Source organism: Trichomonas vaginalis, chromosome II, assembly GCF_026262505.1.
Source record: "Trichomonas vaginalis G3 chromosome II, whole genome shotgun sequence".
NCBI lineage: Eukaryota > Parabasalia > Trichomonadida > Trichomonadidae > Trichomonas > Trichomonas vaginalis.
The window spans coordinates 321,186-338,890 of record NC_067204.1 but is presented as its reverse complement, the minus strand read 5'-3'; the positions used below and the strand labels follow the sequence as shown (position 1 = coordinate 338,890).

General features: G+C 32.8%; 11 protein-coding genes and 1 pseudogene across 12 annotated transcripts, besides 1 other annotated feature; 9 read left to right on the top strand and 3 right to left on the bottom strand.

Moving 5' to 3' along the window:
• Window positions 1-3,015: 3,015 nt before the first annotated feature.
• Window positions 3,016-17,705: part of a mobile genetic element that runs on past the window's edge.
• Window positions 3,651-4,178, bottom strand: TVAGG3_0459450 (protein of unknown function, DUF4107 family; the record flags this gene model as incomplete). The annotated part of the gene is made up of 1 exon (XM_001304885.1): window positions 3,651-4,178. The coding sequence occupies one exon, from the start codon at window positions 4,176-4,178 to the stop codon at window positions 3,651-3,653; it is 528 nt and encodes a 175-aa protein (XP_001304886.1).
• On the top strand, window positions 5,335-5,786 carry TVAGG3_0459440 (uncharacterized protein; the record flags this gene model as incomplete). Its single annotated transcript, XM_001287051.2, has 1 exon — window positions 5,335-5,786. A coding segment is annotated over one exon (452 nt), but the record flags the coding sequence as incomplete, so codon positions are not given.
• On the bottom strand, window positions 6,186-6,587 carry TVAGG3_0459430 (uncharacterized protein; the record flags this gene model as incomplete). The annotated part of the gene is made up of 1 exon (XM_001287052.2): window positions 6,186-6,587. The coding sequence occupies one exon, from the start codon at window positions 6,585-6,587 to the stop codon at window positions 6,186-6,188; it is 402 nt and encodes a 133-aa protein (XP_001287053.2).
• Window positions 6,613-6,937, top strand: TVAGG3_0459420 (annotated as a pseudogene). Its single transcript has one exon. A coding segment is annotated over exon 1 (325 nt).
• TVAGG3_0459410 (uncharacterized protein) lies at window positions 7,450-8,013 on the bottom strand (the record flags this gene model as incomplete). Its single annotated transcript, XM_051234993.1, has 1 exon — window positions 7,450-8,013. One exon carries the CDS (start codon window positions 8,011-8,013, stop codon window positions 7,450-7,452), a length of 564 nt encoding a protein of 187 aa, XP_051092817.1.
• Window positions 9,264-9,833, top strand: TVAGG3_0459400 (uncharacterized protein; the record flags this gene model as incomplete). The annotated part of the gene is made up of 1 exon (XM_051234992.1): window positions 9,264-9,833. A coding segment is annotated over one exon (570 nt), but the record flags the coding sequence as incomplete, so codon positions are not given.
• On the top strand, window positions 10,452-11,462 carry TVAGG3_0459390 (keratin-associated protein family; the record flags this gene model as incomplete). The annotated part of the gene is made up of 1 exon (XM_051234991.1): window positions 10,452-11,462. One exon carries the CDS (start codon window positions 10,452-10,454, stop codon window positions 11,460-11,462), a length of 1,011 nt encoding a protein of 336 aa, XP_051092815.1.
• Window positions 11,503-12,227, top strand: TVAGG3_0459380 (integrase core domain containing protein family; the record flags this gene model as incomplete). Its single annotated transcript, XM_051234990.1, has 1 exon — window positions 11,503-12,227. A coding segment is annotated over one exon (725 nt), but the record flags the coding sequence as incomplete, so codon positions are not given.
• TVAGG3_0459370 (uncharacterized protein) lies at window positions 12,286-12,588 on the top strand (the record flags this gene model as incomplete). The annotated part of the gene is made up of 1 exon (XM_051234989.1): window positions 12,286-12,588. A coding segment is annotated over one exon (303 nt), but the record flags the coding sequence as incomplete, so codon positions are not given.
• Window positions 13,460-13,795, top strand: TVAGG3_0459360 (organellar and viral DNA polymerase type B; the record flags this gene model as incomplete). The annotated part of the gene is made up of 1 exon (XM_051234988.1): window positions 13,460-13,795. The coding sequence occupies one exon, from the start codon at window positions 13,460-13,462 to the stop codon at window positions 13,793-13,795; it is 336 nt and encodes a 111-aa protein (XP_051092812.1).
• Window positions 14,669-15,496, top strand: TVAGG3_0459350 (KilA, N-terminal/APSES-type HTH, DNA-binding family; the record flags this gene model as incomplete). Its single annotated transcript, XM_051234987.1, has 1 exon — window positions 14,669-15,496. The coding sequence occupies one exon, from the start codon at window positions 14,669-14,671 to the stop codon at window positions 15,494-15,496; it is 828 nt and encodes a 275-aa protein (XP_051092811.1).
• Window positions 16,733-17,605, top strand: TVAGG3_0459340 (organellar and viral DNA polymerase type B; the record flags this gene model as incomplete). The annotated part of the gene is made up of 1 exon (XM_051234986.1): window positions 16,733-17,605. A coding segment is annotated over one exon (873 nt), but the record flags the coding sequence as incomplete, so codon positions are not given.

Here is a 17,705-nt window from a genome sequence, read left to right as displayed (position 1 = left end):
ATTGCCATATCAATGAATATTATTCACAAAATTTCCTCAACACTTTTATTACAAAATTGTTGTGCATGAAAAATAGCGTAACTTCACTTTTGACAAAATGTGACACTATTTCTGATGGTTTTGTCATTTATTTGTCAGATTTATAAATGGATAATAATGCTGTAAATCAGATATTAATTAAAAATATTTAAGATTTATGTTCGAATTGAAAAGCAAAATGATATTTTTTTTAATTGAAAAACGTTAATATCTGAGATTTTGAAGTTTGTAATATTTGTTAGTATCTTAAATTATTGAATGCATACGTTTTTTATGTTCTCAATTTTAAAAAAATTGTGAAGAATTTAGTTTTTTGGAGATGGATGTTTAATATTTGTGAGTGAGAATGCAAGCAGGAGTTTGGTACTATAAGGCTAGGTTGAGATAGATTTCCCATTATATTATCTGTGAATATATTGTTTGAAAATTCAAGATATAAAAATATATTATCAAAAAATTTTATATTTTTAAATACAATAGGGTGGAAATATAGTACGATGAGATAGCAATGATATATTTTATAATGGGAGGTAATCTGAAGATAAGTAGCAAATTTTATGCGATTTTGATTGGGAGTTGGAGGGTGTGAGTACTATAGCATGTAATAGTATCTCACACCCTCCAATTCTTCCTATGGCGCCGAAAAATTTTTGGTGAAATGCGACGACATTTCACCAAAAATTTTCGGCGCCATATAGAGAACTATAGTCTGCGAGGTACTGATTCTATCTATGTACCTCACAGACCATAGTTCTCAGCCAAAATGTCAAAATTTCGGAAATTCGAAATAATTTTTTTTGAGAAAAAATTAACCGTTTAACATTGCCAAAAATCTAAAAAACTCACAATTTTTTTAAATTGATAACCCTCAAACCGTTTCCAATCAATAATTTGAGAGTCTATATGATAATGTAAAAGTTAAAACATTCAAGTATTTAAGTATTTCTTTAAAATATTAAGTTTTTTATTTTTCCAATAAAATTCTAATATCAAATATTTTTATTTAACGATTAATTTTATTTATATTTTTATAGTTTTTTTAAGAAAAAATATTGTTAGGGTTTTATGGATTTTCAATTAATATACAAGATAATTCATGAATGTATATATTTCCAAGTTTTTAAGGATGCAACACTTTACATTTGTAAACTGTCAAAAATGAAGTCACGCCATTTTTCATGCATTACACTTTTATTACAAAATATCCTAAAATATATTTGAATAGACAAAATAATGATTATTCTTACAAAAACACAAAAAATGTTTTATTCAAATAAATATCAGCATTTTCTTGATCATTTAACATCATATCAGCCAAAAATCATAAATCAATTCTCACTGAGTTCCAGTATATCCGTTTCTTCATAATCTCTTCTAAACGGATCATTATAATCAATTTCAGATTCATTGAAAAGTGGGTTATCATCTTATATACGAAAAAAGGAGATTTGACAGAATGTCAAATCTCCTCAAAAAGTGACAATTTACATGGCAAACAATTGCGAGCAATTTTTAGCCATTTTGGCTGAGAACTAGGGTCTGCGAGGTACATAGATAGAATCAGTACCTCGCAGACTCTAGTTCTCTATATGGCGCCGAGAAATTTTGGTGAAATGCAACGACATTTCACCAAAATTTTCTCGACGCCATAGGATGAATTGGAGGGTGTGAGATACTATTACATATAATAGTACTCCCACCCTCCAAAACCTCGAAAATCTCAAAATTTCCTGCAATTATCATCAACTTTGCATAGCACAATCGGCCAAAAATTCATTCAATTGTCCTCCTTCTCAATATTTCTTAACTCTTTCGATTTCTTTCAAAATATCTTTCAATAATCTTTCAATAATCTTTCAATGATAAATATTATACAAAAACGATTAGTATGAAACTTTTTTGCATTTTAAAAATATTTTATATTTCTGTTTTTATTTCAATTTTTATATTTTTATTTTCCTTTTTTTAGATGAAACTTATTTGTTTACCAATATTCCTTATTTTATAAAATTTTTCAATTGAATACTACAATAATTTTATCTCTCCTTTATTAAATTTTCGATTTTTATGTTAATTCTAATTCTTTGCACTATTTCTTGTCTAAATCTTCTAAAATTTTTATTTTAATTTAATTTGACACATAATCATCCTTTTAATTTTCGATTCAAATCCTTATCCTCTTCATTATTTTTCAATAATTTTTTTAATCGTAATTTGTAAAATTCGTTCTTTTATAGCTGTTTAAATAATCCAAAACCATGATATTTATTATTGTTAATTATTCCTAATCATGTTTTTTCCATTAATTTTAATTTTTTATTTTCTGAACCATTTAAATTAATTTTGTTAAGAATATTTTTTCAATATAGACTTCTGAAATAATTAAATTATTCTCAAATTCTCACAAATTATTTCATTTCAAATTTGTTTAAAATGAATTTGTACACCTTAGTTGATTCAGCTTGGCTTGAAACAGCTCTAGCACAGATTCAAAGGCGCACACCGTTAGCCATTGTTCTCACAAATGTTCCATTAGTCAACAACACTATTCGTTCATCAATTAACAAGATAACATTTTACAAAGCTCTCTTATGTAATAGACTAATTACTATTGAAGAGTACTTACATCATACATACAAACTTCAAGAGTTTACTACTTTCTACATTAAATATAATAATCGACTCTACGAGTGTTCATCCATTTTGAAACACAGAGATGACACTCTCCTTACCGATTATTTGATATTACAAAGTTCAAACGACTCTCGTATACAGGAAGAACCCTTATCAGCCAGCACTCCTCTACAACGCCAGCTTTCATCAGCCAGCACTACCAACTCTGTTCCACAGCAACAGCTCTCAACAGCCAATGCTCCTCTACAAAGCCCACTTTCTGCCAACACCCCGCCACAACGCCAGCTCTCTGCCAACGCTCCTCTTCAACGCCAGCTTTCATTAGCCAGCAGTACCAACACTAGTTAGTACACCAGTCTTGGGTATGGTGGCACTGCGTTCCACCTTACCCAATACTTGTGAATTTGACACTTTACAAAACCACTAACGTACATTTTACAACACGAACGCAAAAACTAACTTAACCTTAAATATTTACAAAGCCGCCAACCACTTCACTTCGCTAACGAACTCATTAATGAAAAAATAAACGTTCTCATAAATTTTCTTCTATATCTTCATCGTCAGTGTTAACTCTATTGTAGTCATACTTGAAGTCATAAAGTTTCTCAAGTTTTGAAATGCATAGTCTTGTTAACTTACCTTCATCATCATAAGTTTTTATAAAACTACCATGACAATCTTTATACACAGTCAATGTATAGTCAACTGGTCTAGGATGAAGTGTAAAGAACATGTTATGCTCAGGAAGGAAGAATAAATGTTTAAATGTATGTTTGTTATATTTTTCGATTTGTATGAGTTGCTTTTGTTCTGTCATTTACATCCAAATAAAAATTTTCAGTAAAATAAAAAATAAACTTAAAAATTAATGATATCACCACCCTCACACGTATGAAAACATAGCACAAAAATAAATTTAGGTGAAGTGGTGAGATCTCACCTCTTTTTTCACCTGTTTTTTCACCCTGTTGAATTCATTGCTTTATAACTCTCTTCGTTGGTTTCTTTTTAGTTGCTTTCTTCACGTCTGTCTCCAGCTTAACTGTCTTTCTTCTTCGTCCGTAATGATACCAGTTACTTCCACCAGTCAATGGGTCAAATGGTCTTTCGTAAGGGTTTCCATACATTCCATAGGGACCATACGGAAGAACTACTGGTGGAGAAGAAACATTTTCTTTAGTTCCATCGACTCTATTTAAATGCATTGTTTCACCTTTCATCTGGTCATTAAAGTCTTTTGCGTGTTTTGCAAACTCATCGTCCTTTCCTAAAGCATTTTCTGACTCAGTCGCAACCAAATTGGATGCTTTATTTATGAGCCCTATTTTATTTAATCTTAACTTCTTTGCAACCCAGCCTCCAATCTTCCCTTTATTTGCATCTAATGTCTTTGAAACCCTTCCTCCACTCATTTTATTTACTGCGTCATAAGCTCCAAGTGCTTTTGCTCCAAATGCTAATGCTTTTGTTCCCATTGTGCCTAAAGCTGCCCAAGCTACCATTTACACCATATTAAAATCATCTCTCTTCAATATTATCTCATAAAAGTTCTCGTTACTGGAGAAAGTCAATGAAACATAAACGTTCTCACGGGCTTCGCCCTCACCGCTTTGCGGTCTATCTAACTTCTTTCTTATCTCATCTATACGCTTCAAAATGTCTGAACAATTGCTAACATCTTCTACAACAGTTATTTCATCATGAATGACCTTCAAGAACAAGCTCATTTAATATGCTATTAAAATCATCTCAATAATGAGTCCATCCTTTCCATCTTTAGGTAGCATAACATCTTTCATTGAAGAAGGTTCGACAAGTCTTATGTTAAACTTACTGACAAAGTTTGTTATACTATAATGCTTCGGCGGCGAATACATGTAGTTTGAAAGACATAATATAGATTCTTCAGCAAATTCACTTATACTGGATTTTATAACAATGTTCTCACGAGACCAAATACCACCAATTGACAATCTTGTAAGCAATCCTGCTGAACCTTCAACTGTAAACGTCGATGGTAACATTCCACGAAGGTCATCTATTGACATCTTTGAGTCACTGAATTTAAATATTTTCTTAAAGCAATCGTCATTATCTAACCATGCAATAGCTTTGAAGTTTTCATTCGAATATACATCTGCTTCATTAAATGTAAAACCTGACTTCTTTGCAGAGACGACTTTAAAATCTATTGAGTTTGTTTCAAAATTATATGCTATGGTAACTTCTGAAGGTAATGGATGTCCTTCCGCAGTAAGTTGTTCTCTCACTACCGTTTGAAGCTTTGTGTTAAAAACTTTCATGTCATCTCCTGTATCTAAGTTCACATACACAGCAACAGGGAAACTATCTTGCTTCTTTGTTTCATCATTATATCTCAAAACATTAAAGTTCTTCAATAATATTGTTCTTCCTGCTGGAATACTTCGAACCTGTCTGATTTCAATAGCTTTCTCACCTCCTACATACTCTACCCAGTGTCTTGGATATTCATAAGTATACTGACTTTCTTGAATTTTGGTAGGTTTCATCATAACGTGTTCATAGTATATCTTTATACTCTTGTCAGTTAGACTCGGTGCTATGTTCTGAATATTTCTGACTTGCATTTTTAATGGAGATAAAATGAAGCATTTAATACATGATGTAGATGAAGACATGAATGAAACTACAGACAAACTTAACTCTTCTCTTATTCTTCCTTTCAGCAAAGATTATGAATTCTGTTCAAATGGTGTGTATTTCTATTGTGGAAAGATGGGGTCAGGAAAGACATTTAATCTCATTCGTCATATTCTTATAACAGAACGTTTAGGAAATGACTCATATTATGACCAAATCATTATATCAGCAACTTCAGACTCTATGGACTCAACAGCGAAAACATTCATGTCAAAAGTTCAAGCCTCTGTCGTTAAAGTTCCAGACAGTGAACTCATTGAATTTCTTCAACGTTACATTCGACGTAAGAGGAAATATTATGCCATCGTAGAGTTCATACAGTCAGGAATGCAAAAGACTTCTGAGGAGATGGAAAGAATTATTGACAAACACCACTTACGTCAATACTCAGGAGTATACAATATGAAACGACTTACAAACTACATTCTGTCAAAACTTTCAAAATACCCCTTCAAAAAATATCCATCAAACACTTTATTAGTTTGTGATGATTTCGCTGGTAAAGGTTTAGTGTCAAAACCAGACTCACCATTAGCGAACATCATAACTAAAGTCAGACATTACCATTTAACTGTAGCAATACTAATGCAGACGTGGAGGTTTTTAGCTTTAAACATTAAACGTCTCATAACTGACTTCGTTATCTTTCAAGGTTTCTCACGTTATGATATTGAACTCATTTGGAAACAGTCAGGTATAACATTACCTTTTGAAGAAATTTGGGAAGCATATAAGTCTCTCATCTCTCCTCGTTCATACCTTGAGATTCATATCATGACTAATACCATTAAAGTCAAAAATATTCCATGGGAACGACCAACATTGTTTTAAAGTTTAACCTTCAATTGACTGATGGTAAACAAATTCCATGCATCTCTGTCGCCATTTCTGTTAATATTTTTGCTGTCATTCATATCATCCACTTTCCCATCCGTTAGCTTTTGAGGATATGCGTTAGAATAGCTGTTCTTAAATGAAGGCTTTTCACCTTTGAGAGCATAAACTCTATAACTTTCTGCATACTTTATGTTTGAACCTCCTGAGCCATCATTGACATAAATTTTTATAGGCTTCCACCCTTTGTTCATGTTCCTGCTTCTTCCCTTAGCTCTTTTGTTCAGTAGTTCTACATCTTTATACACAGCTCCTGTCTCAGTGAATTCAACAATATTTTCATTCGTTAGCTTTACATTCAAACCCTTGTCGAGTATATTGTTCATTTCATACATATAAAAGGTTTTTATTCTATATGAAATGAGAAGCAAATCCATCTTAGCTGGTGCCGTTAATGTTCCAATTGAACCAACATCAAATGTTGACTCACGAACGACAAACAATATTGTCATAAAGAACTATAGTTCAGAGTGTTTGAAAGAAAAAGAACCAGAACTTAAGTCGGGACCTTCGTCTTGGAGCATGGCGCCGTGAATTTAAACTCAGCTTCAAACGCTAACGCTACATCAGATGTTAAGTTAGAGTATCCACCACTGGACCAAATTCTTTCAAGAGAAGCCAACGACAATCCTTACACAAATGTTCAAACAAATCCTTCAGATAACGTAGACCATTACCTTCTTCAGTTATACCAAACAATTTTACTCAAAGACGATAAGAAGCTTTTGGTAAATCTTATAAGCAAGAACCAAATAATTCTAACAAAGGAGGACCTTGAAAATGTTATCTCACGAATAACAGGGAAACAATGTGTCATTGACTATCTCGACCCTGAAATCGAATGCTGTGGTCAAACGCCACCATTCATGAAAATAGGTAACATCCGCATCATTGAAACACCAGGAACTACAGGAGTTGAGTTTAAGTATAAATATTCGAATGAATATACAAAACTATCTACAGAATATAAACTTTGTTTGAAATATGTTTTAGTAAATTAAAGCAATTTGTAATATCTATCCAAAACTTCTTCAACAGTATCGAACTCATCTTCATAATGCAAACCTAATCTTATTGACTTGGTGCAGTTTTCACTAACACAATATTTTTCTGTTCTCTTGACTGACATAACTAACTCATTTGTTTCATCAAACAGCAACAACCAAAGTTCATGACCTAATACATAACATTCATACTTTATATTTTTAGCTCTGAGTTCTCTTGTAAGCTGTTGCATTTAATATTTTCTAAAAAGTCAACTTCAACAGTCATTCGCACTGGTGCCTTCAGTTCTACAGGCTCTCCTTGAAAGTCAACAAGTCTGAATTGCATGTCTTTCAAATTATGAGGACTAATGCGAACCCATTTACCTAAATGAGTTGCTATGACAGGAACGTTTGGAATGAACATTGAATTGACTGCATAACAGAAGGATTTATATTCTACTGAACCTTTACTATTAACTCCTGAAATACCTGTGACATTAGCTATTTTTGACTCAATGTACAAACAGTTGCCATAACATACGTATGGAACAGATTTCATCTCAATCGTTTTGTCAACACTTTTCAAAGGAAATGTCATATGGTATGCACCCAAAAGAAGTTGTACTCTATGACTCATTCTTGGTATCTTAAACTCCTTCACATAACCGAACTTCAAAACTCCTGCAATAAGTTTAACATTCATTAAATTTTCTTCGTTATCCTTGTTTATTGTAGTATTTATGAGAGCATTTAACACTCCAGCTAATGTTTCCATCTTATATTCTACATTATTGTGAAATCTTATTTCGTGCTTCTTTCCATCTATTTCAATCTCCATGAAATCTGTTTCATCTGTTATAACGAATGAAGCGATAGTATTGAAGTCAACCATTCTGAATGCAAGCGCCTCATTCTGTAGACCTAAGTTTGTTTGTAGCTTTACTGTCCCGTATTCGTTTGGGTCTGTACTTTGCAAATAGAACAACATTTTATTCTCATTAAAATATGAGTATAGCTGCATATGCATATGAAGCTGACAGAGCTAAACGTTTATATTTTGGTCAATACTCTCTCACACTTACTGACAAATATATTGTTATTTCTGATGGAAATACTGAGAAATATATAACATGGAAGGACTATGAAAAGTTTGACCCTATTTTAACTCCATGTACTATGCCGTTTATAAAGGACGGTGAAATTATTGAAAAAGATAATACAACCGTATATAGGTCTGTTTATGAAGCATTAGAATATATGTTGAATCATAACCCAAAAAGATTTGACCCAAGCACTACACCATGTGCAATGCCTTTTATTAAGGACGGTGAAATCGTAAGAGTTCTGGATTCAACGGTTTACACAGCTGTTCAAAACAGTTTACAAAACATTTTAGCGAATATCTTTAATTCAGAAACTACAGAAATAAAATTACCGTATATAACAGATGCTAAAGAAATTAAATCAAAAACGACAACATTATTTACGTCACTTAATGATTTAATGACTTATATCATTAATATTCCTGCACCAACTACAGCATTTGATCCAAACTCGACGGTTTGCAGTGTACCTTTCATAAATGACAGTTCATTAATTACTTTAAGGGATTCGACAGTAAATGAATCATTAAAGGCGTCATTAATGAAAATCATTGATTTTAACTCATTCACGAATACATATAATTCATTCATTAATGTTTCATATGCTTCTAAAGAAGGTGAGCCAAAAACTATCGATAAAGCGGTGTATGAAATAAAAGCATCAACGACGAAATTGAATTCGTTAACTTTTGACGGTGATAGTTTCGTTAATGACATAACATCGGGGAAAACAATTTTAACGAAAGAATACTTAAAATCTCATGTTAGTGAGTTCGTTGAAATTGAAAAAGAAGGTGGAATTAAGTTCGATCCACTGAATTTCATTTTCAGCTTAGCGAATGCAGGTATTAGTTTTGCTGAATGGACAACTATACAGAGTGAAATAAATGCAATATGGACGTTTTTGGGGTCAAAAGCGGGAATGGGTGAGCTTGTAAATGCTGCAAGAACATTAGGTGAAACAGGAAATTTTGTAGATGGTTTTAAAAGACTTGTTTCAAATGTTTTAACAAACACAAAGAAATTATTTAGATATACCGTACATAACGGACGGATTTTCGAACAGATAGCAACAAACCCTCCGGTTATGGCTGCGTTGATGATGGTTAGAGATATAAAACCACGTAACGACGGGAACGAAGAACATGAACAACAGGATACTGGTCGGGTTATTCGAGACATTAAAAACGTGTATCCTGAAGTTATTGATTTATTTAGAGGAGTTAATGATTCAATTTCAAAACATTCTATAACCCTCGATGAAGAGAATAAATTAACAGATTATATATTCGTCATTATTGCAGAATTAATGAAGAGAATAAATGAAAAAGGTATAGCTGATATCATTAATGTCAGCGATGTAATGATGAAAAGAAATTTTGACTCATTATTTACAGAACCGAAAACAGAATATAGTCTTTATGACGTAATTACCGAATTAATGAAAAAGATTAATGATAATAAGAGTTCTGGCGGAAGAGTTGAATTAGAAGTGAATGATGTTAATGAGAAATTAGCCGAAAAAGCAGACAAAAATGAGCTTTTAGCTCTGAGTGATAAAGTCAAGAACCACGTTCATTATATAACTTCAGACGAACAGATTATAACGGACTACCATGGATATTTAACACGAAGTGATGAAGCGAAAACAAAAAATGTTAATGAAAGAAGATATAAATACATTCGTGCTAAAGGTTATGACATAAGCTGTACTGTACAGTATGATGTAGCTAAAGCACCAGAAGCATTTGGTTATACCGGTGAAATTTATGCCTCTACTTTCAATGTTAACGGTGTATTAGTTGAACCAAGATTTACTTTGAGAGTTAAGGCAAAAATAACTTTTGAAGATGCTATTAAAAGTAAAGCCAGCAAAGATGAACTTGAAGCAATGAACAAAGTTTTGAAATCTCATAAGCACAATATCTCCGATATAAATGAACTTCAAGCTACATTAAATAGTAAAGCTGACAAGAACCATACACATGAATCCTTCACTACTGTTAGAGCAGACGACATAATATTGAACTATACCCTCGGTTCAAGTGCACCTTTAGAGAATCCGAGTACAAGTGTAAAAGATACACTAAACAATTTAGATAACAGATGTATGAACATTGAAGGTCATGCCAGAAACTTTGAAGCATATGAACTACCAAAAATGTTAGATAAGAAAGCTGACAAAGAACATACACATAAATCCTTCACTACTGTTAGAGCAGACGACATAATATTGAACTATACCCTCGGTTCAAGTGCACCTTTAGAGAATCCGAGTACAAGCGTAAAAGATACTCTTAACAATTTAGATAACAGTTGCAGGAATATCGAAGATCATGCCAGAAACTTTGAAGCATATGAACTACCAAAACTGTTAGATAAGAAAGTCGACAAAACTTATGTAGATGAAAATTATGCAAAGAAGTCGGAAGTAAATGCTGCGCTTAATGGAAAAGCCGACAAGAACCATACACATGAAGAATTTCAAACAATCAAGATTAAAGAAATTAAAGCATGCATCGAAATAGTAACAAAAACAGGAAGAAACGGTGCAACTGTACAAGAACAAAGAATTTATCCTCCTACTTTTCCTAATGGTTTAATAACAAACAATATAAATATTGTAGATGGCAATGGATTTATAAATGTTAAACATGAACTTCAAACAATGAAGACTCAGGTTCTTGAAACCATATATCCTATAGGCTCAATTTATACGTCAATGAACTCAACAAATCCAGCAACAGTTCTGGGTTTTGGTACGTGGCAGCAGATTGTAGACAAATTCTTATACTGTGCTAACTCTTCAAAGCAAACAGGAGGCTCAAAGAAAATTAAAGAACCAAACTTACCTGCGCACACTCATACAGGAACTACAAACACAACAGGTAATCATTCACATTCAATAACAAAAAGAGGTTATACAAATCTTGCAGCAGGTTCGGATAGACAGGGAATGCATAGATATGATATTTCAAGCGACCCAGTAGATTCAAGCGCAGTTATTTTCTGTGAAACCACAGGAAATCATTCACACACTTTCACAACAAATCCAACAGGCTCGGGTGCAGATTATATGCCACCATTTGTGACTATATTCGCATGGTACCGCGTTCAATGAACGCGCTTGAGCCTAGAATAAAATCTTTAACTTTACATAAATGAGCTTGAAAGAAGTATTCGAACAACATCCATGGAGGTCATTTAAGAAGTTCAATGAAGCTGCAAAGAGTTGGGGATTTACTAACAGAGCTGAAGTGAAAAGGTTCTTTGACAAAAATGTTGTACATCAAACAAAAATAAACCCTTACGACTACTTTTTACCAATTTACTCCAACACTCCTGACGCATACCAATTTGACACTCTCATTCAAAGCAGAAAAGGAGGACATAAACCATTCCTCATCTTCATTAATGTTAACACTCGTAAAGTATATGCATATCCAATGAAAAATAAAGGAACTCGTGAAGTGTTAAGAGTTTTACAAAAGTTTGTAGCAGAACTTAGCCCAAGTACTTTAACATCAGACCAAGACAGTGCATACCTCAGCAATGAAATCACAGATTTTCTCATTAAGCATAACATAACTCACTACACTACTGAAGACCATAACCATAACATACTCGGCATCATAAACCGCTTCATAAGGACTCTCAGAGATTTAAATCAAGAGCGAGACTTTACCGAAGAAACAATGAAACATTTTCTCGAAGTATATAATTCCTCAACACATTCTACAACAGGGCATACACCAAATTCAATGACACAACAAGAAGAAGAAAAGTATATACAAAAGAAACGAAGCCAAACACAAAATATCAGAAATTCAACACAATTTACCCTCATTCCTGGTACAAAAGTTCGTGTAGTTCTTGACGACAAACCGTTGACAAAGAAACGTTTAAGGTTAAGTAGAAACTATTATATCGTAGACTCTACGCAAGGTAATGGATATCTTATAAAAGCTGCTGACGACTCTATTGCGTTTTATCCTCGTCACAAATTAGTCGAAAGTAGTAATGGCAAACTTGCTGAAACCATTGACGAAGCAAAGCGAGGAGTGGTTATTGAAATACTTGGCTACAACATAAACGATGACACTTATAAAGTAAGATATGAAGGAGGCGTTGAAGATGTTATACCATCTAAGAACTTGAGAGAGTCAAAGTCAACACATCTGGGACCATTAGAGCGGGAGTACTGGAAAGACAAAAATAAGCCAGAAAGAATAAGAAAATTCTTCTAAACTTTTTCATTAGATGTAAATCAGACATGAATGAGAACAGTCATGTATTATTAATGGTACCATTTATTTTAACATAAATTTACACCAAAAATATATTTTAGGTGAAGAGGTGAGATCTCACCCGTTTTTTCACCTGTTTTTTCACCCTCACCGCTTAGCGGCTCAGATTGCTTTAGCTTTCTCGTGAATTTTCATGAATTTCCTTAAGATAGAAAAAATAAAGTTAGTTTTATTTTTATTTATTTTTTTATTTTGTATAAAAGATATGATTTCAACAATCGGCACAACAACAATTCAAACAACTACAGCACCAAACTCGCTAGTCATGAATCCTACGTCAATGTTGGTAGAGATGCAAAGCTTTATTCCTTCTTCATATACTTTTGAAACAGAAATCCAGAAGATAAAGCAAGAACTTTTAACAAGTAATTTAGACTGTAGTGTGAAAGATGAAACAAATGAACAGTATCTTTATGAAATGCAGGACATTATTGACCATTTACCCAAATTGCCTGAAATCCAACAGCAAAAACTAACTATTCCTGAATTCGACGAAATAGAAGTGAAACCAACTGACTCAGTAGAAATAAAGAAATTCATACGTAAAGTAAATTATGAATTCCTTGGTTTTCATTGCAACCATAAAGTTATGGACAAAGATTGCGACATGGTTTATAAAAATATTTCTGACATATATAAATCGGTGGAGTTTAAGACATACGATAACTTTGTTTCGTTAGTTGCAAAATGTGTTTGGGAAATAAGAGATAAAGATAGAAGAGGTAAGGTATGGCATGAACAGTTAAAACCAGCAGCTTTTGAGTTAAAGAAAACCATTGACGCCTTAGTTGTTCTAGCTGGTTTTATTTCAATGTATAACGCAAAAATGAATCCGCAATGTTCAAAATGTAAAGCAGCAATAAGAAAATATAACTACTCAGTCAAAGAGATAGAAAGAATGCGAAACGACTATGCAGACTTAAAGAAAGAAGCAGAAAAGCCAGCAGAAGATAAAATGGATATGTTGACATTTCTGAACAAAAACTATCCAACTGCAGAAGATTTCCTTCTGTCTGACGTCAAGAAGAAATATAAAGAGACTTTCGGCATGATTAAAACATTCGATGTACTAAAAGAAGAAATTGAAGCTACGAAATTGTTTAGGATTTCAAATATACATCGTACAATTCATGTAAAACGCTTGTGAAAAAAGAGGTGAAAAAGAGGTGAAAAATTAGGTGAAAAAAAAAGGTGAGATCTCACCTCTTCACCTAAAAATTATTTTTATTGAATTCAGCACAAAAATAATGAATTTCATTAGTTAGAAAAATAACGCTAATTTTATTTTTATTTATTTTTTTATTTTGTATGTAAAGACAGTAATGACAAACATTGAGTTTGAAACAGTTAGAAAGATAGACAATGACACCAAAGTGGTTAGAATAGGTGATTTAAACGTAAGATACTCAAAGAAATACAACAAATATTCTTTGTCAGACATTATATCTCCATCTGGAAAGAAAACAAACGACTGGGTTAGAAATGCTTCAACTCAGAAAATTTTGACAAGAAATCCTGAGCTTATGATATCAGTAGCATTTCATGGAACAAGAGCATATCTTATAGACAAAAGTCTTATACCAATAGTTTTGTTATGGTTAGACCCAGTTGTTGGATATAACTTCATAACATATGGTTCATTCGATACGGAACGTTGCAGTGAAGGCTTACTTTACATCGTTCAGAAACCGAAGACTTCAACACAAAAAGATATAAGATAGGAAGGACATATAATATAACTCAAAGATATGACAGTACAGTCAATAGAGTCAAGGTTGTGTTTGTTAATGATATGAGAGCTGCTGAAACAGAACTGCTTGAAGTTTTTGAGAAAATGTATGGTGCTCCCACGAAAGGTAAAGAAACGTTTGAAGTAGATGAGATAGATAAAGCTATAAAATTATTTGACGAAGTTGCTGAAAAATACATGTAAAGCGTTTATTTTTGGTCTTTTGTAAAGTCAGAAAATAAAGTTAGTTTTATTTTTATTTATTTTTTTATTTTGTATGTAAAGACAGTAATGTCAACATCAGAGAACACAACAACAGTTATAGTCCATGAAGCCATTAATGAAAAATACGAATACATACAATATAACAAACAACTTCGCCTCATTCGTTCGGTCAAAGATGACATGTACCAAATGCAAAGTATAATGAATGCTCTTCGTTCTACAAAGCAAGCATATCATTGGTTTGAAAACCAACAGACAAAAGAACTTTTAGAAGAATTTCCTCATATGATTGCTTCCCTCGGAAAACCGAGAGAAGAGATTCCGTACGAAAATCGCAAGAATTTGGCTCCTGGTTTGAAAGGTTATTATGTACATAGACTTTTAGTAAACGCTGTAGCAATGTGGGCTTCATCTCGTTATGCTTGTTATATTTTCATGATGTTAGATGAACTATATAAAGCAGAACGTGGAGAGATGGAAAAGAAACTTCAAGCAAAAGATGAAGTCATTGAATCCAAAGACAAAAGCATACAGAAAAGAATACCGCGTTCAGTACCAAAAGGAAAGGAAAAGAGTTATAGGTATATGATATATACTGAAGAGTTGGAGAAAGAAGAAGATAAAGATATGGTTATGTTGCATTTAGTCAGAAGAAACAACAAGAGCTTTTATGACTTAGCTAAAATATATAAATCTGACAGAAACTGGTTCTATCGTGAAAACTTACCGATTTCAATGACACCGAATGAACAAATAAAGGAAATTGTCAAAAATACTCTTCCTCAAACACACTATGACATCAAAGGTTGCACAATACTTACATTCAAAGAAGACTTAACATTACTGAAGGAAAAAATAACAGAATATTTCGACAACTTCAAAGAGGAAGAATGAATTAACGACAACATTAATGGTACCATTTATTTTTGTCATAAATGTTTTCAATGTTACCATGTTACCATGTGCTACCAGGTTATTTAACTTCTCTTAAAATTACTGACAACATGACATTTTGACGAAGTGAAGATCTTCACTTCGTGTCATGAAGCAAAAATAAATTCCAATCATACGTTATAAAGCTTCATTTACAAGTATTTCATCGTATATGTTTTGTCAAAACTTCTTCGTAAACTAAACGTAAATGTTTTGTCAACTTCTTCGTATATGTTTTGTCAACTTCTTCGTAATGAGTGTAAATGACCCAAAAATATATTTTTGCTTAAATGACGTCAGGGTCTATTTCTTCAACCATTTCACTTCCTTCGTCAATGTCAATAGAAGCTTCTTCAACCTTTGGTAGGAGCTTCTGTATAACATCTTTGTTCGTTATTGTCTTCAGAGATGAAGGATAATATTTCACATTTGTTTCACCCTTCTTATATTCTTTCTGTTCGGAAAGATTTAAAGCAATACTGAAGAAGTCAATATTAGAGTTCTTTATAACAGTATAATGAGTATCTTTGACATTCACGAAGAAACTCTTTTGTTTCAAAACTACTGCTAACTCTTGTGAAGTATAACGTTTGCAGTCAATGACGATAGCTAATGGTCTGACATACTGACCAAACTTAGATTCTTTCACAAACTTCTTGTTAAAGATAACATTAACATTTGAAGCATTATTGAACTCATTCTTGATGGCAGTAGCGAGAGCATTGTATGAAAAGAACTTACAATCTTGCATGTGTTTCATTAAAATAAAAATATTAAATTATTTTGAAAAATAACTTTAAAAATCTAATCTAATTTTTTCAAAAATATTTTTTTTATTTCCTACTAAAGATGTATCGGAAGTTGTCTAAGTTAGAACACTCGGAAATAAAACAACTTCTTACAGAAGCTAACATAGATGTTGCAAAACATTACGCAACAAACAAAAAAGCACTCGCTGACTTCATTAAAGATTATAATGGTGCAATAAGTTATGATAGAATTCATGAGTTCATAAAGCCGCAACGCGGCGAGGACGAAGTCCATGCAAGAGCATTTCCTTTAAATGACGTTGCTATTGACTTATATCATAGACGTTCAGTACCTCATGAAGTAAGAAGAGAAATGTTTGACATAACAAATGCAAACGTTGGTGAAACAAGAAGAAGAGACGACACACTGAAACAACAGAGAAGAGAGATGTTTAAGAGCGCTATAGAACAAGTTCGCAAAGCTAACGATGTCATTCGTTCCATTGACGACAAACCAAAAGAAGGTGAGAGATGGTTAAAGAAAGATGAAGAGAATAGGAAGAGGAATGTGAAGTCAGGCAATAGACTCATTGACTTTAACATCGAAGCTTTAGATGAACCAAACAGAGACTACTTACACAAACATTTCGGTAAGGTTTTCATGAGACTCTTAGAGAAAATTAAAATAAACTCACAACAAAGATGGATGGTATGTTATAAACTTGGTGGAAAGTATGAATGTTCTACGTTAAACCTCAATAATATTGGAACATTACTACATCAGCTCTTGAAGGAGAACTTTATATCAGAGATAGAAGCAAATGCTGCAGGTATTGTTGAAATGCACTATGACTTCTTCTTGACAAACATAAAGAATCTTACTGAAATAAAGATGTATGATTTAACAGAATATGAAGGCTTAACGATGTCAGATGTAAAGAAAGGCAAACCAAAAAAGAGACCATATAGAGATGAAAGCACACTGACAAATGACCAGAAAGCCATTTTGGAAGCTCTTAAGCAAACAGGAAACCCAGCACTTATAGAAAGCTTTTGGAAAGATAATGGTGAAAAGAAGTTTTATAAGAAGAGAAGCGGTCAGTTCTGGAAGTATCTTTGCACATTACCTATAAATCTTGAACGCTACCAAATCTTCAATGAATTGAACAAAAGAACTGCAGCACTTATGACAGAAGACAATTGTTTCGTTTATGCTTGCATTCAGGCTGGAGTAGATGGAGAGACTATTGACCACATGAGAGAAGTCATTCGTGTTAGAGACTTTCCTCAAAGTAAAGTACAAGAAATTTCTGACGCAACAGGTATAGCATTTAATGTTACCATTGGTTATTTCAATGACTCAAGACATAATGAAATAAAGAGATATATACCAAAAGAATGTGAAACTGTTAGAACTATTG